Source organism: Lates calcarifer, linkage group LG13, assembly GCF_001640805.2.
Source record: "Lates calcarifer isolate ASB-BC8 linkage group LG13, TLL_Latcal_v3, whole genome shotgun sequence".
Classification (NCBI taxonomy): Eukaryota; Metazoa; Chordata; class Actinopteri; family Centropomidae; genus Lates; species Lates calcarifer.
Window position 1 is genome coordinate 26,778,665 of NC_066845.1, and position 23,695 is coordinate 26,802,359.

General features: G+C 42.3%; 2 protein-coding genes and 1 long non-coding RNA gene across 14 annotated transcripts in view; 2 read left to right on the forward strand and 1 right to left on the reverse strand.

Moving 5' to 3' along the window:
• The window catches only part of LOC108875004 (protein NLRC3), a 41,293-nt gene that overhangs the window by 7,716 nt on the left and 9,882 nt on the right, over window positions 1–23,695 (forward strand). For 3 of the 8 annotated variants that reach the window (XM_051074824.1, XM_051074831.1, XM_051074830.1), the window contains exons 1-5: window positions 18,298–18,429; window positions 18,691–18,758; window positions 21,882–22,002; window positions 22,934–23,079; window positions 23,276–23,511. In XM_051074824.1, the coding sequence (XP_050930781.1) occupies window positions 23,012–23,079; window positions 23,276–23,511 (304 nt within the window). In that variant the 5' untranslated portion in view covers window positions 18,298–18,429; window positions 18,691–18,758; window positions 21,882–22,002; window positions 22,934–23,011. Of the gene's footprint in view, window positions 1–18,297; window positions 18,430–18,459; window positions 18,759–21,881; window positions 22,003–22,126; window positions 22,485–22,933; window positions 23,080–23,275; window positions 23,512–23,695 lie in introns of those variants that run through there. The other 5 variants (XM_051074826.1, XM_051074828.1, XM_051074829.1 and 2 more) reach the window with 5 other exon arrangements.
• Window positions 146–23,695, forward strand: part of LOC108875104 (NACHT, LRR and PYD domains-containing protein 12) — a 34,019-nt gene continuing 10,469 nt past the window's right edge. Inside the window, exons 1-18 of one of the 5 annotated variants that reach the window (XR_007814385.1) lie at window positions 146–227; window positions 625–699; window positions 3,873–4,015; window positions 4,359–4,594; window positions 4,814–6,692; window positions 8,949–9,125; window positions 9,588–9,761; window positions 10,714–10,890; window positions 11,577–11,750; window positions 12,174–12,350; window positions 13,277–13,317; window positions 13,866–13,972; window positions 14,892–14,947; window positions 15,241–15,455; window positions 15,771–16,048; window positions 16,222–16,335; window positions 16,457–16,598; window positions 17,033–17,956. Coding sequence is in view for 4 of the 5 variants with exons in the window: in XM_018663780.2 (XP_018519296.2) it covers window positions 3,948–4,015; window positions 4,359–4,594; window positions 4,814–6,692; window positions 8,949–9,125; window positions 9,588–9,761; window positions 10,714–10,890; window positions 11,577–11,750; window positions 12,174–12,350; window positions 13,277–13,317; window positions 13,866–13,972; window positions 14,892–14,947; window positions 15,241–15,455; window positions 15,771–16,048; window positions 16,222–16,335; window positions 16,457–16,598; window positions 17,033–17,379 (4,362 nt within the window). In the remaining variant the exon portion in view is untranslated. Of the gene's footprint in view, window positions 228–624; window positions 700–3,872; window positions 4,016–4,358; window positions 4,595–4,813; window positions 6,693–8,948; window positions 9,126–9,587; window positions 9,762–10,713; window positions 10,891–11,576; window positions 11,751–12,173; window positions 12,351–13,276; window positions 13,318–13,865; window positions 13,973–14,891; window positions 14,948–15,240; window positions 15,599–15,770; window positions 16,049–16,221; window positions 16,336–16,456; window positions 16,599–17,032; window positions 18,276–23,695 lie in introns of those variants that run through there. The other 4 variants (XM_018663780.2, XM_051074832.1, XM_051074834.1 and 1 more) reach the window with 4 other exon arrangements.
• Window positions 15,892–21,245, reverse strand: LOC108875196 (uncharacterized). Its single transcript, XR_001959832.2, has 3 exons — window positions 19,793–21,245; window positions 18,256–18,388; window positions 15,892–16,039 (listed from the first exon to the last, which is right to left on the reverse strand). It is a non-coding gene; the product is annotated as an uncharacterized LOC108875196 (long non-coding RNA).

The window sequence follows — 23,695 nt, forward strand, 5'->3', positions numbered from 1 at the left end:
TGCTGTCAGTTCTCATTATGCTGTGAACTGTTTAAATCTTGTTTGTAATACCGTAAAAGCTGTAACGTCTCTTTTCCCTCTGGGCTTTATTTTCATCAGGTTTTCTTTTTGCAGCTCAGGCGCCATCTTGTGGAGTCAGTGCAGACTACAGTTTCCGGTCTCCTGCTGTCTGTCCCGGTGATAGGACTGTGTGGAAACAAGATACTGCAACAAGTCTGTTTTTGAAGGTAGAAACGTGTTTTATCTGTTGCTTTTTGTGTATAAACTACTTTCAGATACCACTTTAAATGATTTGTGAGCGTATTAGTCGTGTGTATTTTGTTACTGGGTTAGTTATTGAGCATATATTGGTGACTTAACCTGGCTTGATAGTTCAGTGACTCCTGTCGTTAGCTAGACCAGAGCAACTGTTGTAACCAGTGTCAGTTATTCCACCTTTTAAATCTGTAGCCAGTCTGTAATATTGTTCCTCAGTGTTTCTCTAGTGTAAAAAGAAAAAATCCTTCAGGTTGTTTTGGTCTGTCTCTTTGTGGTCATTGTGCCTCTTTTCTTTGAAGTTGTGTAGGTGTAGTCATTTTGAAGTGGTTTTGTGTGTCTTTTGAAATCTGATTGACTTTCCAACAGGGAATGTGAACAGTCACTTCAAACAGGCTCTGGACCACTGTCTGTCCATCCAGTAATTACAAGAAGGAGCTACATGTAAGTTTTCTTATTGCTACACAGCAAACTTAACAGCTGTTTACTCACCAGTGTATAAGAAACATTTCAGCTTCAAACTTCACTCTTTTATTCACTAAAAACTGTCTCAACCTCTGAAATATCATGTGCTTTGTAAAATGAAGCCTCAGTACTGAAATGTCTCAACTACTGTGAATCACTGATCATTTTCATGAAATGCATTGTCATTCTGATCTGATTATTTCTGCTTTAAATCAATATTTCTTCAGTGTTAGAGGATGTTTCACTGTATGGCAGGGTGTATTCAGTGAAAAGAAAAAAGCATGTTTCTATTTCTCAAAGTAAAGCACTGACAGTGATGGAAGAAGTTCTCGTTTTACTTTCACACTCATGTCATGATAACACTCCATTACAAGTGAAAGTCCAGCATTTAAACACAGATGCAGATATAATCAGCTCCATGTACCTAAAGTATGACAATAAAAGTACTTCCTGTGGTTACAACATTAAAAAGACTTCCTGTAGTTAATGTAGGTCAATAAAAGGGACTTCCTGTATTTAAAGTATGAGGACAGGAAGCCAACGTTTTACAGTTTACAGAGCAGGAGGAGGAAAACAAGGTGAGTACTGACTGTGTCTGGGCTGTAAAAGGAGATAAGGAACAGTTGGTTGATCAGGTGGAGTGTGGATTTAGACAGTGTGGTCTGTGTATCTGTTACTTCGTGCTCTGTCAGTATTGGGTGTGAGTAATGATCCGTAAGTTACAAGGTAAGAGAACGACTACAAACATCTTAATATTTTTGTCCAGCATCTTGTGTCTGTTTAAATGGCCAGTGGTAGAGAAGGCTCACTCACCACAGAGGTTACAGGTTGCTAATCAAAGCTAAAGAGTGACAGTTTATGTGAAACGGTTAAGAAACTGTCAGTGACTCTGCAGTTCCCCAAACACAACAGTGAGAGAGGAAGACAGAGAGGGAAGGGAACATAGAACAACAACAGTTCCAAAAGGTGGTAATAGTAATGATAATAATAATAACATTAGTGAGTTGAGCAGGATCATGGGGGCAGGAGGTGGTTTGCAGTCACAGATCTTTGCGGCTCTGGAGGTAGAACTACCTGCAGAGAGCAACAGGAAGAGAGAGAGAGAGAATTTTATTAATCCCAGAGGGAAATTGGATTGTCATAGCAGCCAGGTAAGATAAGATACATTTGTCACAATAAATAAAAATAAAAATAAAATACAGCAGCAAGACACTGAGGTAGAAGAAGTAAAATAAACATAAAGGTAACAAAAATAGGAATGAAATATATACAAGAATCAGTTATTTAATATGATGACTCTTATTCTGTCCCTACTTAGCTATGAGGTCCATTAGAAGAAGAAGAAACAGAAATCGAAAGTGTGTAGCAAGGTTGCAGGCACGACCCTGAACAACCTCTCAGACTCATATAAGGTCAGAACACTGAGGAAACCCGTTCTGTCCTGACTGACCCAAGCCATCCTCTTTTTGGGCACTTTATGTTGCTCCCCTCTGACCACAGATTTGTGGTGCCGAGATGCGGAACTAATAGGTTTTAAAACTCTTTTATTCCAGCTGCTTTTGTCATTTTAAATAGTAAAACTGTTGGCTCTGAAACAAAGTGTCCGTTGAGGATAATAAAGATTTTCTTGATTCTTAAGGCAACTATTAAACAGATGAATTGTAGAGTCTGATGGCACTAAGCAGAGAGCACAAAGCTACATGAGAGAGAAGATGTTGAGTTAGAATGAGGCATGCATGAGATACGAATAGATATAGATGGAGAGGGAGAGAGGGAGAGAGCTCAGTGCATCATGGGAAGTCCCCCAGCAGTCTTGGTCTGTAGCAGCATAACTAGGGGATGATTCAGGCCTGATCCAGTCCTAACTAAAAGAGGTGCAGTGTCTGCCTGCTGGACCCATACTGGAAGAGGGGTTGCATGGGGTCATCAGTGTATTTCACAATGTTGTTCCTGTGGGCTGGACTACAGTTGTAGGTGTAAATTGTAAATTGTATCATAGAGAGTCCATGGTAAGAAGCTAAATATGTCTCCACCTAAATACCTTTATCTCCACCTAAAGACTCCCAGGACGCATCCTAACCAGATGCCCAAACCACCTCAACTGGCTCCTTTCGAAGTGAAGGAGCAGGGGCTCTACTCCGAGCTCCCTCCAAGTGTCCACTCTTCTCACCCTATTTCTAAGGTTGAGCCCAGACACCCTCTGGAGGAAACTCATTTCAACCAGCGCGCGCTGAAGGTCCCACCCACCAGAAACGTGTTTGACTTTGTGCCAAGAATGCGTACACAACTCTCATTTTGGTTGTACAAGGACCGGATGGCTCACATCAGCGGCCCTGGTACCCCATACTACCGCAGTACCCCCCACAGGATCCCTCGGGGGACATGATCATAAGCCTTTTCCAAGTCTACAAAACACATGTAGACTGGATGGTCAAATTCCCATGACTCCCTCAGCAATCCCACAAGAATGAAAAGCTGGTCTACTGTTCCGCGACCAGGATGAAATTTGCATTGTTCCTCCTGAATCCAAGGTTCAACAATCGGTCCGATCCTCCTTTCCAGCACCCTGGAGTAAACTTTCTCAGGGAGGCTGAAATTGGAGCACACCCTCTGGTCCCCCTTTGAAGAGGCGTGTCAGCCACGACAACCCCACAATGTCCAGAGCCTGCCAAAGATATTGCAGAGTCTTCAGACTCAAAGTCAAAGTGCTCTTTCCACCGCTCAACAATATCCCCAGTCCAGGTCAGCAGTCCCCCCCCCCCCCACTGGCTGAACACAGCCAGGCTGGCCCTGCTTTCCCTTCCTGAGCTGCCAGACAGTTTGCCAGAACATTCTTCAGGCCAGCTGATAATTACAGTTTTCCAGAATAGAAGGAACAAATGCACAGACTAGTTCTTCTTTCTTCATAAAATAATGGGACATTTAACCACTTTTATGACTGATTTAATGATTAATGTTGATTCTGTTTTTTGTAATACAACTCGAGACTCTTTAGAGACTCGTGACCCTCCGTCCATGGCTGTTGTCAGAGATGTGTCTTCAGTTTTCTCTCCTGCTGTTCTCCTTCAGCTGCTAACTGCTTTCTTTATGGTGGTTAGAAACTGCACCTTAGAGGCTGAGTAATGACTGAATTCATTATTCTGTGTCTCCAGTGCTACAGGTTTACCAAGGTGAGTGATTTGGAAGAAGAGCACAGAGCAGAGTCTGTATCATCCATCTCTGAATCTATGGAGAGTGACCAGACCAGAGAAGACCCTCCAGGTTTCAGTCATGAACCTCAACCCCCAGACACAGAGTAAGACTCTCTTTCTACTGTATACACAGTGCAGTATTTTATCTAGTTTGCATACTTACTGTGAATCTTACCAAATCAGTGATCACTCATCACTGGATGAGCTAGAGGCTTCAGAACTTGACCCACTATGTTCACCATCTTTGGTGTACTCAGGAGTTTGTACAGAGATCTTCAGACTGTAATACAGTCTGTCAGACACTTGGGCTTGCCTGCTTGTCTAGAAGGCTGTATCCTTTTCTGCTGGGTTGCCATCAACGGATCAGATGGAGTCTTGAGGATGTTCTTTTTCCTACCTTTCCTCCACGTATACCTCAGTGGAAGAGAAATGTGTTCCTGTCCACAGAGAGGGGAAGAGGAGTGATGTTTCTGTGGAGCAGCAGCTGTCCTCCTGTGCCTTGTGCCAGGATGTCCTGAAGGATCCAGTCTCTACCAGCTGTGGACACTGGTTCTGCAGACAGTGCATCACCTCATACTGGGACCAGTCTGGTCCATCAGGAGACTCCTCCTGTCCTCAGTGTGGACAAAGATCCAGATCAAGACCTGGACTGCAGACAGCCAGTCAGACCAGCACTGTACAAAGTAAGACTGAACATCTGTCTGCTGATGTCTTCATTTCTGAAAACAGGACTTGTTGTTTTCTACAGAGTCATTTGTTCTATCACACAGCTCTGACATTTAAGATGATTCTACAGAGCACAACATGAAAAAGCTTTTCTCTGCTTGTTTTTCTGTAGCTGATGTAAAGAATCATCAGATTGTCAGATTGTCTTTAGTCTGACAGTGTTTGTTGTCTTTCAGCAGATAGTGGTCTGCAGGAGGTTTTAGATGAACATAAGATCAGTCTGAGGAGGAGATGTGAACGTGTGACTGAAGGAACTGATGGAACAGGAAGTAGAACCCTCCTCAACAGGATCTACACTGAGCTCTACATCACAGAGGGACAGAGTGAAGAGGTTAATACCCAACATGAGGTGAGGCAGCTGGAGACAGCTTCCAAGAAGAAGACCCTCCATGACACTCCAATCAGGTGCCAGGACATCTTTAAAGCCTTACCTGACCAACAGAGACCCATCAGAGTGGTTCTGACCAACGGCGTCGCTGGTGTTGGAAAAACCTTCTCAGTGCAGAAGTTCACTCTGGACTGGGCAGAGGGCTTGGAAAACCAAGATGTCAGTCTGCTGGTTCTGCTTTCGTTCAGGGAGCTGAACCTGATCAGAGATGAGCAGTACAGTCTTCTCACGCTGCTCCATGTTTTCCATCCAACATTACAGAAGGTCACAGCAGAGAAGCTGGCTGTCTGTAAAGTTCTGTTCATCTTTGACGGCCTGGATGAAAGCAGACTTTCACTGGATTTCAACAACAGGAAGGTTGTGTCTGACGTCACGCAGAAGTCATCAGTCAACGAGCTGCTGACAAACCTCATCCAGGGGAATCTGCTTCCCTCGGCTCTGGTCTGGATAACTTCCAGACCTGCAGCGGCCAATCAGATCCCTCCTTCATGTGTTGACAGGGTAACAGAAGTACGAGGCTTCACTGACCCACAGAAGGAGGAGTACTTCAGGAGGAGATCCAGTGATGAAGAGCTGTCCAACAGAACCATCTCACACATCAAGACCTCCAGGAGCCTCCACATCATGTGTCAAATCCCAATCTTCTGCTGGATCACTGCTACAGTTCTGGAGCACATGTTGACTACAGAGCAGAGAGGAGAGCTGCCCAAGACCATGACTGACCTGTTCTCACACTTCCTGCTGGTTCAGACAAAGAGGAAGAAGAACAAGTACGATAAGGGACATGAGACAAGTCCACAGGAGCTGACGGAGGCTGACAGGGAAGTTCTTCTGAAGCTGGGGAGGCTGGCATTTGAACATCTGGAGAAAGGAAACATCATGTTCTACCAAGAAGACCTGGAGCAGTGTGGTCTTGATGTGACAGAGGCCTTGGTGTACTCAGGAGTTTGTACAGAGATTTTCAAAAGAGAGAGTGTGATCTTCCAGAAAACAGTCTACTGCTTTGTTCATTTGAGCGTTCAGGAGTTTCTGGCTGCAGTCTACATGTTCCACTGTTTCACCAACAGGAACACACAGGTACTGAAGGACTTCCTGAAAAAAGACTGGAACAACACAAACCCTAAACTGTCCCGGGAGGGCTTCCTGGGGAATCAAGATCAGGAACATGATGATGACCAATATTATGATGGTGACAGTGACCCATCTCTGGATGTCTTTCTGAGGAGAGCTATGGAGAAATCCCTTCAAAGTAAAAATGGCCACCTGGACCTGTTTGTTCGCTTCCTTCATGGCCTCTCTCTGGAGTCCAACCAGAGACTCTTAGGAGGCCTGCTGGGTCAGACAGAGAACAGTCCAGAAATTATCCAGAGAGTCATCAACAACTTGAAGGAGATGACCATGTATTATACATCTCCTGACAGAAGCATCAACATCTTCCACTGTCTGATGGAGATGAACGACCACTCAGTTCATCAGGAGATCCAAGAGTTCCTGAAGTCAGAGAACAGATCAGAGCAGAGACTCTCTGTGTTTCAGTGCTCAGCTCTGGCCTACATGCTGCAGATGTCAGAGGAGGTTCTGGATGAGTTGGACCTGGACGAGTACAATACAACAGACGAGGGACGACTGAGACTGATCCCAGCTGTGAGGAACTGCAGCAAGGCTCGGTGAGTCCAGACATTTTAACATTATGAATCAGTAGATTAGATCAGTAGTTCAGTCAAATTCAGATACACACAGTATTAAATTATTCTCATTGTTCTTAGTTTTACATCACATTTTTTTGAGGTGATTTTCAGTTGGTTGTGATTGTTGGTGTTCAGTTAATGAAAACAGTTTTTCTGTTTATTTGTAAATAACAACAAATAAAACAGGACTCCACTGCTGTTCCACCTCAGGTGTTGGAGAGACTAGAATTGACTGCACATGAGGAAACCCTAGTATAAAGTCAAGTCAAGTCAATTTTATTTATATAGCGCCAATTCACAAAAGAAGTTATCTCGAGGCACTGTACATATAGAGCAGGTCTAGACCACACTCGTATAAAATTTACAGAGAGAGACCCAACAGATCCACCATGAGCAGCACTAGGCAACTGTGGCAAGGAAAAACTTCCTTTTAAGAGGCAGAAACCTCGAGCAGAACCGGATTCACAATAATAATATAGTAATTATAGCTAAAGAAATAATAATGACAGAACAGTGAAACATTAATAGCAATAACACTATCACTAACACTAATAAATGTTTAAATGTTGTAACATCATGGGTTGAGCTGGATCATGGGAGCAGCAGGAGACTCAACAGCTCCGGAGGCAGAACCCTGTAGTAAGAGACAGTAGAAGAGAGAGAGAGAGAAGCACAGCCTGGGCAGTAATGTGCTTGAGGGAAGAACACACAGTTAAAGTGATGCAACGATATTAAGACAGTTAATAATAATCTTGTCGGCAGGACATCATGGACAACATTTACTAACTATTAATCTTAACTGATGCATTGAGACTGACCCAACCCGCCGAGGGAAAAATGGTATCCTGAAATAGAAACCAGAATAATGTGCTAGTTAAAAGTTAAGGCATAAAGATGAGTTTTTAGTTTGGATTTAAAGGCCTCAACTGAGTCAGCCTGTCTAATATCAATAGGGAGGTTGTTCCAGAGGAAGGGGGCCCGATAGGAGAAGGCCCTGCAGCCTGCTGACTTCTTTTTAACTCTGGGGACAGATAGCAGCCCTGCACTCTGAGAATGCAGAGCATGGGAGGGAATCCTAGCTATATTGCGTAGGTGAAAAAAGGCGGTCTTTGTAATGTCTTTAATGTGCTGATCGAAGGAAAGAGCAGGATCAAGTGTGACACCCGGATTCTTGATAGCTAGTTTAGCTAGGACGTTTGAGTTTGCCAGAACAATGTGTTAGCATCGATTAGTCATCTCTGGTCCTTTACCCATGTGGGTTAATGATGAGGTGTACAGCAGTAAAATTGATGAGATTAGATTACAAATCAGTTCATTCTCTCCAGCATCTGCTGCAGAAACAGATGAGCATTACATTGAGTCTCAGAGAGTTTCTGCTCTGATTAATTTTGAGACTGTATGTCTTGATTCATTATCTAAGCTGGTACTAGCTTCTAAACCCACCACTTGCCTTTTTGACCCTTTACCAGGTAAACTCTCCAAAGATCTCTGGCCACCTGATTAAAAGTTTGAAAACTAAAAAAAATTTAAGTAGGGGGAGTTAGAAAGAAGTCAACTTACCTTACTTAGGATACAAAGCGTAAACCACCATAACCTATAAAGTTGCATTGTGGGCCATATAGTCACCAGGTTTTGCCAAGGAGGAAGAGTGTGTAAAATAACTAAGCTGCTCTTTCTAGTACTGCTGCATTAATTTCATATTTTTTAACTGTCCGTTGTGACAGTGTTAGAGGAGTGTAGGGATAAATCTGTAGAAGACTGTGGTTGAGGTTTTTGTGATGAGCAGGATTTTCTGACAACAGACAACAGTATTTTACAGTGAAGAGTGAAAGCAGTAATGTTATAATGAGGAGGTTATACAGGGTGCTCTGTAAAGTTTTTATAAGATCTGTATCATCTTCCAAAGATGACTGAAGTCATAATGAGCATGTCAGATGTTAGGAGATGCCTCACCTCCTTTTAAATCAAATGAAACAAAAACCTCACTCACATTAAATATGCTTCTTGACATTGTTTAATTCTCAACACTAAAATGAGTGTGTAAGTTTTGATCAACAGCTGAACTGAACTGTGATAACAACAAAAAACTGTAGAATAATGGTAAATGCAGAAACATGATGGAACATTACAGAAAAGTCATCAAGTTTCATGGTATTAAAGTCTTTCCATATACTGACAGACAGAGACTCTCAGGTGATCATATTCTAACAGATTTTATATTTTCTCTAATCACAGATTTAGTAATTGTGGACTCTCAGAGATTCATTGTGAAGTTGTGGCCTTAGCTCTGAAGTCCAACCCCTCCCATCTGATAGAACTGGACCTGACTCACAACTGGCACCTGGAGGATTCAAGAGTGAAGATACTGTCCTCTGGACTGGAGAGTCCAAACTGTAGACTGGAGACTCTGGGGTTAGTTGACTGACTGGAGCTGTTACAGTGTTTTGTATATATTCAGTTCAGATCTTTAAAGTTTCAGTTTTTTATTGGTTCAAACATTTTTTTTATTTTCTGTGTGAGAATTTAAAACATCACCTGTTGAAGAGAAAATACAAAAGGAAGAATGTCTTCTGTGTCCATAGCCTGAGTTTGTATAGATGGAGCCTGTAGTGGAGCTGCAGAGTTTAAGAGCTGAAGTCACTACATCTTTATTGAAGCAGCAGCATGTTGTCATTAATATTAATGAGAGCTGTTTTTCTCTTTGTGTCTCTGACTGTTTTTAACCTGCATCCTGTTGGTTCAGGTGTTTGGAGTTTCCAGTTTCTAAACTTGTTCATTCTAAACCTTCTTCAGCTCTGAACAGATGATGAAACATTGAATGGATTCAAGCAGGAACTTTGTCTACTAAACTCACATCTTTTATTCTTGATTCAGGTTGGGATTCTGTTGTTTGTCAGAGATCAGCTGTGCTTTTCTGGCCTCAGCCCTGAAGTCCAACCCCTCCCACCTGAAAGGACTGGAGATGAGCTACAATGAGCTGGGTGATTCAGGAGTGAAGGAGCTGTGTGGTTTTCTGCAGAGTCCAGACTGTAGACTGGAGACTCTGAGGTCAGTTCACTGTCTGTTACTGTTGGAGATCTTGTATCTTTAATCCACAACTGAACCTCATTTATCTTCACACAGAACTTGAATCCATTCATTTAGAATGAATGACATGTTAAATAGTGGTTGTTCCATATTGTCAGTTGTTCTGATCTCACACTGAGAATTATTCCTTCAGGTTCAGTTCAGGTACAATTAATCTGTCTTTAATAACAGGCTATGTGCCACATTCTTTTAAAGTAGCTGTAATCAAACCTCTTTTGAAAAAGCCTACTCTAGATCTAGATATATTAGCTAGCTATTGACCCAAATCCAACCTCCCCTTTCTTTCTAAGATCCTGGAGAAAGAAGTTGCAAAACAGTTATGCAACTTTCTGCAGGACAATAGTTTATTTGAAGACTTTCAGTCAGGAGTTAGTTTGTATCATAGCACAGAGACAGCACTTGTGAAAGTTACAATTGACCTAATTCCATCAGACAACGGACTTGTTTCTGTACTAGTCTTGTTAGATCTCAGTGCTGCTTTTGATATGATTGACCATCACATCCTTTTACAGAGACTGGAGCACTTTATTGGAATTAAAGGAACCGCACTAAACTGGTTTAAGTCCTATCTATCTGATAGGCTTCAGTTTGTGCATGTTTCTTCCATGTACACAAAAGTCAAACATGTGCTTGGAACAACTCTATTCACTGTTTCCCTTGGGCAACATTATCAGGAATCGCTCTATAAACTGCCTCTTAAAAGGATGCTTTTCCTTCCCACTGTTGCCTAGTGCTACTCATGGTGGCATCTGTTGGGTCTCTCTGTGTAATTATAATAATCTAAATAGTACGGCCTAGACCTGCTCTATATAAAAAGTGCCTTGAGATAACTTCTGTTGTGATTTGACGCTATATAAATAAAATTGAATTGAAGAATATATGTATATATATGTATGTTTTATTGTTTATTCAGATTTAGGTGCTGCAGGTTGTCAGCGATCAGTTGTGCTTCCCTGGTCTCAGCTCTGAAGTCCAACCCCTCCCATCTGAGAGAACTGGACCTGAGTAGAAATGAAAAGCTGCAGGATTCAGGAGTGAAGGAGCTGTGTGGTTTTCTGCAGAGTCCAGACTGTAGACTGGAGACTCTGAGGTCAGACTCCATATTTTATTTCTGTGCTGAGATGAATCTGATGTGAAAGTTGTGTTGACTCTAACCTGGAGACATCAGGCTCATATTATACTGATCCACACTGAGGATCCTAATGGTAATTCTCTTAATGGTTTTCTTCTGTGGTTTAACTCAGTGACTGTTTCTGTTTCAATTTTATGAGGCTCTGTAATGTTTGTACTGACTGTTTCAACACTTTCTAAAAATGTTTATTAGGTTAAATATTTGAATTCCTTTTACCAGGTTTTTGTGTCTGTTGTGTCATAAACTAGGTAATTTAATATATAAATATGTTGACTTTTCTCCACAGTTCAGTCTGACATGTTTGTTCTCTTTGAAAACTTGATGATCTTCAGTTGAATCTCAGATAAATGTGTCTGCACAGCCTGAGTTTGTATAGATGGAGCCTGTGGTGGAGCTGCAGAGTTTAAGAGCTGAAGTCACAACGTCTTTATTGAAGCAACAGCATGTTGTCATTAATATTAATGAGAGCTGTTTTTCTCTTGACTGTTTTTAAGCTGCATCCTGTTGGTTCAGGTGTTTGGAGTTTCCAGTTTCTAAACTTGTTCATTCTAAACCTTCTTCAGCTCTGAACAGATGATGAAACACTGAATGGTTTCATGCAGGAATTTTGTCTCCTAAACTCACATCTTTTATTCTTTATTCAGGTTGATGAACTGCAGTTTGTCAGAGATCAGCTGTTCTTCTCTGGTCTCAGCTCTGAAGTCCAACCCCTCCCATCTGAGACATCTGGACCTGAGTCACAACAAGCTGCAGGATTCAGGAGTGAAGGAGCTGTGTGGTTTTCTGCAGAGTCCAGACTGTAGACTGGAGACTCTGAGGTCAGTTCACTGTCTGTTACTGTTGGAGATCTTCTATCTTTAATCCACAACTGAAGCTCATTTATCTTCACACAGAACTTGAATCCATTCATTTAGAATGAATGACATTTTAAATAGTGGTTGTTCTATATTGTCAGTTGTTCTGATCTCAGACTGAGAATTATTCCTTCAGGTTCAGTTCATTTCAGTCAGTTGTCATGAATCATAAAGAAGCTGAAAGGACCAGGACCTTTGTTACTGAATCAGGACTGGACATTTAAAGTTTGATCCATCAAAGTATTGTCGGAAGTTTTTAGTCCAACATGTCTGATGATGTCTGTAGAAGGCTGACATCATGATGGCTCTCTTGAGAGGGAAAAGCTCACTGATTAGGACATATGTGGTTAGAAATGATTTGATCTACATGTTTTATTCTTTATTCAGGTTGATGGACTGCAGTTTTTCAGGGATCAGCTGTTCTTCTCTGGCCTCAGCTCTGAGGTCCAACCCCTCCCATTTGAGAGAACTGGACCTGAGTAGAAATGAAAAGCTGCAGGATTCAGACATGAAGGAGCTGTGTGATCTTCTGGAGAGTCCAGACTGTAGACTGGAGACTCTGAGGTCAGTAAAGGATTGTAGTCGGTCCATGCTGCTCTCAGCAGTATTGTACTGACTCTTTCCCTTTGTTTATGCCTTTAAAAGCATTGTCTGTAAGTATTAATTTAGCTCAGGACATAGAACAATATCTGGATAGTATTTTTGTGAGGTATATTTCATAAGGCCTCATTCCTGCATGTTTGTTCATTGTTAGCTTAGCCACACGCCACATTTACTGTACTTGAATGATAAGATAACATAAGCATGTGAAAGGTACAATATGTTAATATGCCATTGTCCTTTATTATCATTATCATATATCAGAGTTTTAAAGTTTATAAATGGGCTTCAGCTCCCGACCAGGGGTCTTACCAAGGAGATCTAGGTGACCAAAGTGAGACAAGCAAAGACAACAAGATCCGGGCATCATGAATAGAAGTCTGTATGGGTACAAATGGTCTGTCACAACAGCAGTGAGTGAGGCAAAGTCCAGAGTACACTATAAGGCCGTCACAGAGGTCACAGCAACTGGATGACTGAGTGTGGGGTGCATCCCAAGGACAAACTGGGAAAAAGTGAGGCCCAGAAAGAGGACGGAGTTGTTACAGTCTGAGAGTTGGCACAGGGCTGAAGAGGGAAGGCTGGCCAAAGCAGCTGGGATATTTTAGTTTTCTAGACATCTGATTGGTTGAGAGGCAGTTTGTTTATACATTTCTGACCTTTATTCTTCCTGAACCTAGGATGGGTACCAGGGTGATATCATGGTACCCTGATTAATAGTGAGACTGTAAATTTCTGTCCAACCCACTGACCAGGCTTATTGATACAGGATCAGTTAATATTCAGCTATTATTTCTGTGATTCTCATTGTCAGGTTTAATAAAGCTGACTCAAACAAAACCTGATTATTTTCCACTTTGTAACTGTTTGGGTTGTGTTTGTCCCTACAGGGTCGACGGCAGGGAGATTAAAGCTTCCAAAGACAAAACCTGTGAGTACTGAAACAGTGTCTCCTGTTCATCAGTCTGTCTGCTTCATTTGTATCAGTTTGCTGGAGATACATATCAGTTTGGCTCAGCCCTGATGTCCATTCATTTTTCTGGAAAGCATCTGACACTTCAGATTGGGTTGGAGGGGGTGAGCTGGTTAGATCCACTGAAGGACTGAGGAGATCATGAGAGGCAGGGGTGTCACTTGGTGGGGGTGATGTGTGAATGTAAACAGGTGAGCAGGACTGGTGGGAAAGCCTGAGGAAATCTAGCGGACAGGTGGAGAATGGCAGGTCTGGACAGTGTCTCAGAAATGCCTGTTCCTGGGGGTGAGAGAAGTTGTTTGAAATGCACTGCCGACCAAAGAAATGGTCAACAAATGTTTTTTGTTGAGGTCTTAAAAAGCTTTAGATTTGATTTCAAAAAGCTCCCAGATACCCTCTGTAAAGATATTCATACTGATCATTTTAGTCACTACAACTGAGTAAACACTCAGTCTTTATTATGGATTTCTGTCTAAAATAAATCTCTAAACTGGACCCAAACACAGCAGATGCAAAGCCAGATGTTTCTGAGGACGACACGAAGAAGCTGGATGCGTCTGAGAACGACATGAAAAAGCCAGATGTGTCTGAGAACGACATGAACCTGATGAAGGTGAGAGAAGAACCATTGAATCCTGATATTCTAGACAGATTTAAAAACACAACACACAGGAGAACACAAGATGGAGAAAGAAAAATGCATAAAGTATCTCTTTAGATCAGAAAACTAAACCATCCATTGTGAAAATATTTGCATTGTACGCTACAGGAGGAGTCGCTGAACAATTTGACAATTAATAAAGATCATTTTGTTTCCTTAAGACAGGCAGACACTGAGAAGATTCAGCCCAATTTGTGCCCTTAATTTGTCATCTTGAATAATTTTAGAATCTGGATAAATTTCTGTGAGACTGATTCTTAACTGATGTTTAGTTTGAGGTCACGGTGCCTGATCAATCACCTTAACGACCAACAATCTGATTTTCAGATGAATGTTTAGATTCTTTATGATTATTTGGAGTCTGGTTGCAGTAGCAGTAGGTTAAGCCAGGTATGAACCCTGACGCATTCCCAGGCTAGGTGAGATGAGTCTGTCCAAGAAGTTCTATCCCGGAGTCTCCTGCCACCTCTAGTGGAAGGCGGCGTCCTGGAGGATCCTGATCTTTCAACGCAAATGAGCAGCAGCTCAACATTGTGCTCCCTCTGAAAGAAGAAACCCATTTCAACAACTTGTATTTGCAATCTCATTCTTTCAGTCACTACAGAGAGCTCGTGATCAAAGGTTAGGGAAATGGAATTTGAGTGGGCCATGTTCAGAGCCTGTTCAGAGTTGTGGTCAGAAGGTTGTAGGTGGCTGTTGTGGCAGCAACTTGTCAACCTACTGATGGACACCAGCAGTGAGGGAGGCCTTTTGGGCATGATTGGCCTGAACTGGTACCAGTGTACCAGTGCAAGAATATTTGTTTGCTTCACTGAACACAAGTTGGTTATTTCAAGTACGGTAACTGGTGTTGTTCCTTTCTGAATCCCAGCCTCCATCAAGCTTCACACCTGAGCTGCAAACTGAATCTGCACGAGTCTCATACAGGTAATCACAAATGAATAAAATCACTTAACACTGTTGTAGGCAGTAAGCTCCTCCTTCTTCCCCCACAGCTTTCCTCTGTTGAACCTCAGCAGTCTCTTGATGTGCTCTCTGTTGGTTTGGTGGTGGTCTGTTGCATCTTTTGATGGTTTGAACTTTCTATTTGCACATATTTGTTTGTCTCCTTTGTCCTCTGGTCTCTCGGGGCTCATGAAGTGGAGTCTAATTAGGGATGATGATTTCATCACAGGGTTTCCTCAGTTCATTGTGGTCATTCTGCTGTCTGTGTCCTGCAGGTTCAGGTGTCCTGGTCCAGGTGGGTTTGGGTGTTCTTCAACTGGACTGGTGTTTGTTGTGGATAAGGAGGCGGAGCTGCTCTACAGGACCGTCCAATGGGATAACAGCCTCCTCCAAACAGCTGGCAAGACACCTGCTGGGCCACTGTTCAATATCCAGTGTCCTGAGGCTGCTGTCTGTGAGCTCCACCTCCCACACTGTGAAACTAAGGATGGTGAGCAAATGATTGTGCTATGCCTAGCATGTAATCCATCTCTGATAGGCCCAGGAAAAAGTAGAAGAAGCATTGGAGCACATTCATTTCCCATGGTTTTCCAATGGTTGTATGCAAACTATTCCAGCTTTCCAAGTCCAATTTAAGTTTGTCAGTTAAGGTTGGAAAATTATTTTCACATAGGTCTGATAACTGTTGGGCAATATTCACATCTGAATACTTGAACTTCCCTTTGGAGATTTTAAAGGAAAGTGTTTATCAGAGACTTTCTGTCTTGCAGTGAAACAGATGTTGAATGTCTCCATGTTCTCACAGCTCTGATCCATGAAGGCCTGCTGTTGGTCGTCCACGTCACTGAGGATGGAATAAGCTTCCTCAACCCGCTGGAGATCACAGACACTCATGTGATCGTCAAAGTCCCTCATCTCTCCTCCTTCGGCCTCGTCTGGGTTTCGGAGATGTTGGGGAGGTTATGGAACTACATGAAACCAGTTAGCGGCCATGTTTTCTTGTTCCTCCGACCACCAAACCCCAAAACACAGAAGCAAAACCTCAATGTGTTTCTCCTGCCGAGCAACGTCCCCCTGCAAGAGGTAAAGACTGATGAAATGTTACAGCTTCACATTCAGTCCAGACTCATCAGTATCTACTTGACTGATCAGGTGGAATTTCTTTATCATTTTATTGGTGAAACTGGACTGTGTAGATGTCTCACAGCTGACACAGATACAATGGATGATACAATTAACATTTTCTGATCATTCAGGTGAGGACAAAACAGCAAAATTCTCTGTTCATCGAGGTGCCTTCCTATTGCAGACTCATCATAAATCACAGTTACACTGTTCACTGTGTGAAGGCCCATAAAGTACAGCCTAAGGTGAATAATTCAAATAAAAGGTTTTGTAACATGCCGACAGGATTCATCAAACTTCCCTTGGTTACGTTCAGTTGACTTTGGATACCATAAAGATTCTGACACTGGTGTTACTGGTTTTCAGAAAATAGAGTTTGACCTGGATGTTGGACCAAATTACCTCCCAACGTTTCAGATCCGCCTGCCGACAAACATAGAGGAAGCGACCGTCACAGTCCGAGACCAAACAGATACAGATGTCTGGGAGAGTGAAGTTGACGTGTCTGGTAAAGACTTGATCCACCTGCATTTTATTCTACAGTCAAGAAACCAGTTTTAATGGGTCTTACTGGGCACAGAGCTCCAGCACCAGAGTTTCAGTGTAGAAAATAATTATTATTTCTCACACCTCCCTCCATCAAGTCCCAAATCAACCAATAGTCAACCTCCAGGGGTGACACGTCAGAACTGTATCATGGCTTCATGCAAACCCTGATCCTGTTTACTACTGGCAGTAACATGCAGTTAGTTTAGTGAAGGAAGCACTTTCCTACAGCTGCCAACCACATTTCATCTCCATCACTCAAGAGAAGCATGACCAGGTTTTGACCTTTTAGATAGTCCTCCAGGTCCTTTCCCACTGTAACTGTGACAGTCATTTCTCCTGTATATATTTATGTGTGGTCACTGAACACAAGAATTTGTCTTGTTCATTTTCCAGGTCAGGCAGACATGAGTGTCCCAGCAGCAGCAGCAGGGACTCTGAGTGTCCCAGCAGCAGCAGCAGGATCTCTGAGCGTCTCAGCAGAAAAGATGCTGAAGTCTGTTCGGACTCAGTTTATCAGCAGAGTTTCTGAACCTGTTCTACAGAAGCTGCTGGATAAACTCCTGGAGCGTGGGGTGATAACTGATGATGAGATGGATTTATCAGGAACAGCGAGCAGGGCAGACAAAGCTCGAGTGGTGATGGACACGGTGCGAAGAAAAGGATCAGAGGCCAGTTTAGCTCTGATCTCTGCTCTCTGTGAGGAGGATCGATGCCTTTCAGCAGAGCTGAACTTAACGTGAAGCAGGAGCAGAGTATCAGACTGTTTCTGTCTGACACCAACACATCTGTAATTCTTCAGTTTATCCGTTTAACTTTTTCTCTGTTTTTTATGAGTGAATCAGGGTAACTGGACTGTGCTGTTTCACATGATAAATTCAGTATAATGTATATTTCCACAGCTCTGGTTACATCAGTGTTGTCAGAGACAAGGTTTAATGTAGAGGTGAACCCTGTGTTCTCTCTGCTGGAAATGGAAATCTATCCTGCTGTGATCCATTGAAGACTTGTATATTGAGCCAAATGTACCTGTACAGTTACTTAATGTGTTTGCTACTGGAGCTTTAATCGCAGTTTTTTGTCTCAAATCATCTGTGTTGTATGAATGCATGTATGTTGTATGTAGCAGTTGGACACTAGGATCCATGTACATCACCTCCACTTCCTATTGTAATGACTGATGTCTATTTTGAGATGTTGTTGAAAAGTGCTCAGTAGATGTGTTAGCTGAAATAATTGTCCCCTATCCTGATGAAGATGCCTATGGTGTGTGCATTAGTGCATGAGCATACGATAGACTAAGGGTCACAGTTTGAAAAGGTTTGAAAATATGGTCACTCTATATTTGTTTGTGCAACATACAAAGGGTTTTATAGTAAAAAAAAAAAATATATATATATATATATATAAAAAGTATAAAATAGCATTAAATGGAAATACTCAGGGAAAGTACAAGTACCTCAAGTTTGTACTATAAAGTTGATGTAAACACCAAGTTTAAGGAGATACATTCTCAGGATCAAGTTATTTCAGATTTCAGACCAACGTCTAAGTTTTCCATTCAATACACGACAAAAGAAAAATATTAGATATGTGGCAGATTAAAATATTCCACTCACCATCACTGCTGTTAATGTCACTGCTGTCTGTTCTCATTATTCAGTGAACTGTTTAAATCTTCACGGGCGCCATCTTGTGGAGTCAGTGCAAACTACAGTTTCCGGTGTCCTGCTGTCTGTCCCGGTGGTAGGCCTGTGTGGAAACAAGATATTGCAACAAGTCTGTTTTTGAAGGTAGAAACTTGGTGTATTTTTGTGTGTAACTTTCACATATAATTATAAGTGACTGTGACTGTGGTAGGCAGCACCAAACAGGAAAAGCGGAAGTGTATTATGTAGATATAGGGCTGCCTGTAGGGGGAACACCGGTAGTAACTGTGGTTCAGTCAGAGGCAGGTGCACATTTCATTCTATGCTGGCGTGCAGGAACAATGGGTAGACCTTAGTGTGTTGTCAAGTTTGATTGAGAGTCTGATAATCATTGTTTTTTCACAGTCAGACCTGTTTCACCTGTGGGGTGGGAAATGATCGGTCATCGGTAGCAAAGTAGATCGACATCTCAGGTATTTTAAGTTTTGTTTTAATATTTTATCATAGTGCTTTTTAATGTTGGATTAATAAAAGTGATTAAGATTTGTAATTAATTGTTTTTTGCTGAGCAGCTGGGGTCCAGTAGCTGCTCTTGCAGTGGTTGGTTGATGGTTTTGGTTTGATGTTTTCTGTCTAGTCCGCCCTGGCAAGTGGGTCGGTAACAGGCAAAAAGAGATGGGAGATGCCCTTCGGGCGGACTAGTTTGCTTTATTTTCGTTTATTTGTTTGTGTGTTTCAAAGTCATCTGCTCGCTTCCCCCGTTTCTATTTAATTCACCCAGTGAACCCCAACTACGCTGCTAGACCAGGCCTAAGGTGTCATTGGTTTGCAGTGAAGTTAAATCACGCTCAAGACAACACCGCGTGTTTCAGTGTGTGGTGGAATTCACCCTTTGTTCTGGTGGCGATAGCGGGGAAGTTCCTGGGATGAGAGCGCCGGGGTTTGTTACTGTTTGATCGCCAGTATCACCCCGGTACAGGAGGTCTGGACCACCTCTCCGTTTAAAGGGTCCGAGCCCACAGCTGTAGTACTTTTCACCCAACTTATAGTTTCTGCGGCTTGTTATAAGCTGGTGGCGAGGAGACTCGCCTAGCTACTAACTGCCTACTTCCAGATGCCCACCCTGCTACCACTGGTGCCAAACCCAACCGAGTAGCCCTACGGGCCGGGTATGATCACCAGTCACACCTGTTAACGGCAGCTCTCCTCTTAAAGATGGTGTTAGGAAATTATTTCGTGGCTTTGTAAGCCCCAAGGGTCTGTTAATTTGAGAGGCTGAAATAACCTTTAAGAACCTTATAATCTTTAACACACAATGACCTAGTATTTTACTTTAACTGAGAATCACAGAACCAATGTCCACAATTTAACCTTAGATGCAATTTATAAACTTTATTGAGCACAGTTTTAGCAAGGGCATAGCATACAGCATATCATATTATAATCTATAAAACAATGTAATCAATCTTAAAAAGTAATTAAAGTAGATCTAGAATAAGTAACTCACTGATTCCTGTATTAAGTTCTGCAACCGGTCACTGAGATAGGTGAATAATGTGGAAAGAGAGATGGAGGGGTTGGCAGCTTGGCCTTAGCTGACCGATTCAGGCCAGTCCCGTGAGGGGCGAGCCTCCTGACCCCGTACAAAGTCCCGGAGGACCCCCGCCCGAATCACAGTTCCTCTTTTTGGCCTGGCGAACTATGGCCAAATCCTCTACTGCAGAGGGAGAAAATAACAATCCTTGTAGAACTCCTCTTGCCTCGAGTCCTCTTAGCAGCAAATAGTCTCCAAGATTCCTTCGTTCTAGTGAATAAAAGTTCGCAGAATCCAGTTCTCTTGATGATGGCCGAGGAGGGGTCTTCTTTAGGTGATGATCCACCGATGGTCAGCGAAGAGTCCGAATAAGTTGTCTGGTACATCACCTTTTATCTGGTTTTGGCCAGCTCTCCCCCCTCCCTCTCTGACTTCCTTCACCAAACTACTTTTGAAAATGCTAGCTCCGGCAATGCTGTGTTGCAATCCTTCTTGTCTTCTCTCTTTACCAATAGTGATTGCACCCATCCTACATACCGCTTCTTTCAATCATTCTTATTCTTAGTTACCTTTGATACTATTAATCATCACTTTTAGTAATATTATTGGTACAGTTATTCTTTAACTTTCACACTTTGAATTACAATGAACTGTTTAATTCACAAATCATGACTTTCATACTCTCATACCAATCTTTCAGTGTGCTATTGAACTTCCCCTTTTCTAAGACCGGACAGGCTCTCTGGTACTTTCCAGTCATGTCACAATCTTTCCATCCTTGCTCAATCACAGTGTCATATGATTTTATATGCATTTCATCCACACACACACATAGTACATTGATCATAATGCTTCACATTATATTGATTGATTTTTAAATGATTCATTAAAACTGTGCATCTTACAACCATGGGGAGAATCTCGCATTAGATCCTCTCTTTTGGCGCTGGGAGTGGGTAGATCTCAACCTTTCTTGACATTTCAGAGTTAGTTACTTAACCTCTCTTGATATTTCAGTGACTCTGAATTTCCTTCTTTTTATTATATTTTGGAGCTTGGTGCCACTGGAGCTGGCTGCTACAGAGCAACTGTTGTAACCAATGTCAGTTATTCCACCTTTTAAATCTGTAGCCAGTCTGTAATATTGTTCCTCAGTGTTTCTCAGTGGTTCTGGACAATATTTAGTTTCTGCTTTGTGTTCAGTTTCACAGTTTGTTGCAGCCTGGGACAGAAATTGTTACCTTCATTCTAACAAGCCTCTATTGACCTGTACCTTGAAATGTAAAAAGAAAAAAAACATTCAGGTTGTTTTGATCTGTCTCTTTGTGGTCATTGTACCTCTTTTCTTCGAATTTGTGTTGTCTGTAGCCATTTTGAAGCCTTTTTGCATTACTTTGTTCTCATTCTCCGCTCTGGACCACTGTCTGTCCATCCAGTAATTACAAGAAGGAGCTACATGTAGGTTTTCTTATTGCTACACAGCAAACTTAACAGCTGTTTACTCACCAGTGTATAAGAAACATTTCAGCTTCAAACTTCACTCTTTTATTCACTAAAAACTGTCTCAACCTCTGAAATATCATGTGCTTTCTAAAATGAAGCCTCAGTACTGAAATGTCTCAACTACTGTGAATCACTGATCATTTTCATGAAATGCATTGTCATTCTGATCTGATTATTTCTGCTTTAAATCAATATTTCTTCAGTGTTAGAGGATGTTTCACTGTATGGCAGGGTGTATTCAGTGAAAAGAAAAAAGCATGTTTCTATTTCTCAAAGTAAAGCACTGACAGTGATGAAGTGAAGGAGTTTCATAAGTGAAAGTCTCATATTCAAGCACAAGTACTTGTTGTGGTTTAGAGGGACTTCCTGTTTTTAAAGTATGAGGACAGGAAGCCACCATTTTCCTGGCTACAGATGAGGAGGATGAAAACTCTGTGTCTGTGTGTGTGTGTGTGTGTGTGTGTGTGTGTTTATTACTTCCTGTTCTGTCAGTATTGTGTGTGACTCTTGAGCAGACCTGTCCAGATTCATGTCTCTGAGCCCTGAGTCACTGTTACAGGTTTACGTCCCAGACTGACCAAAGCCCAGTGATTGTGTAGAGGAAGACGATGGCAGAGCAGAGCAGAGTATCCACGTCTTTGAACAAACACAATCCTCAGTAATGATCCTTAAGCTACAAGGTAAGAGAACGACTACAAACATCTTAATATTTTTGTCCAGCATCTTGTGTCTGTTTAAATGGCCAGTGGTAGAGAGGGCTCACTCACCACAGAGGTTACAGGTTGCTAATCAGTGACTCCGCAGTTCCCCAAACAGGATCAGGAGGGCAGGAGGTGGTTTGCAGTCACAGATCTCTGCAGCTCTGGAGGTAGAACTACCTGCAGAGAGCAACAGGAAGAGAGACGAGAGAGCACAAAGCTACACGAGAGAGGATGTTGAGTTAGAATGAGGCATTCATGAGATGTGAATAGATATAGATGGAGGAGGAGAGAGGGAGAGAGCTCAGTGCATCATGGGAAGTCCCCCAGCAGTCTTGGCCTGTAGCAGCATAACGAAGGGATGGTTCAGGCCTTACCCAGTCCTAAAAGAGGTGCAGTGTCTGCCTGCTGGACCCAAAGTGGATGAAGGGCTGCATGGTGTCTGACCATTAAGGGCTTTGTAGGTGAGGAGGAGGATTTAAAATTGTATTCTTAATCTTACAGAGAGCCCATGGTGAGAAGCTAAATATGATCTCTTTTCCTTGTTCCTGTCAATAATCGTGCAGCAGAGTCTTTAAGACTTGTTGAGGCAGCCTGATAATTACAGTTTTCCAGAATAGAAGGAACAAATGCACAGACTAGTTCTTCTTTCTTCATAAAATAATGGGACATTTAACCACTTTTATGACTGATTTAATGATTAATGTTCATTCGAGACTCTTTAGAGACTCGTGACCCTCCGTCCATGGCTGTTGTCAGTGTGTTTTTTCAGTTTGTTTTAATGATGCAGAGATGTGTCTTCAGTTTTCTCTCCTGCTGTTCTCCTTCAGCTGCTAACTGCTTTCTTTATGGTGGTTAGAAACTGCACCTTAGAGGCTGAGTAATGACTGAGTTCATTATTCTGTGTCTCCAGTGCTACAGGTTTACCAAGGTGAGTGATTTGGAAGAAGAGGAGTACAGAGCAGAGTCTGTATCATCCATCTCTGAATCTATGGAGAGTGACCAGACCAGAGAAGACCCTCCAGGTTTCAGTAATGAACCTCAACCCCCAGACACAGAGTAAGACTCTCTTTCTACTAGTCCCAGATAGTCCCAGATCCAAACCCGTCCAGAAGACACAGATCTGATTGGCACTAATGACACAGCTGATTACTGTTTGCAAGTTAACATTAATTTACAAGTGTTAAAACAGAACTTTGTAATAATCTGGGGATTAGGTTTTTTTATTTAAAAAGAAATGTGTTCCTGTCCACAGAGAGGGGAAGAGGAGTGATGTTTCTGTGGAGCAGCAGCTGTCCTGCTGTGCCTTGTGCCAGGATGTCCTGAAGGATCCAGTCTCTACCAGCTGTGGACACTGGTTCTGCAGACAGTGCATCACCTCATACTGGGACCAGTCTGGTCCATCAGGAGACTCCTCCTGTCCCCAGTGTGGACAAAGATCCAGAACAAGACCTGGACTGCAGACAGCCAGTCAGACCAGCACTGTACAAAGTAAGACTGAACATCTGTCTGCTGATGTCTTCATTTCTGAAAACAGGACTTGTTGTTTTCTACAGAGTCATTTGTTCTATCACACAGCTCTGACATTTAAGATGATTCTACAGAGCACAACATGAAAAAGCTTTTCTCTGCTTGTTTTTCTGTAGCTGATGTAAAGAATCATCAGATTGTCAGA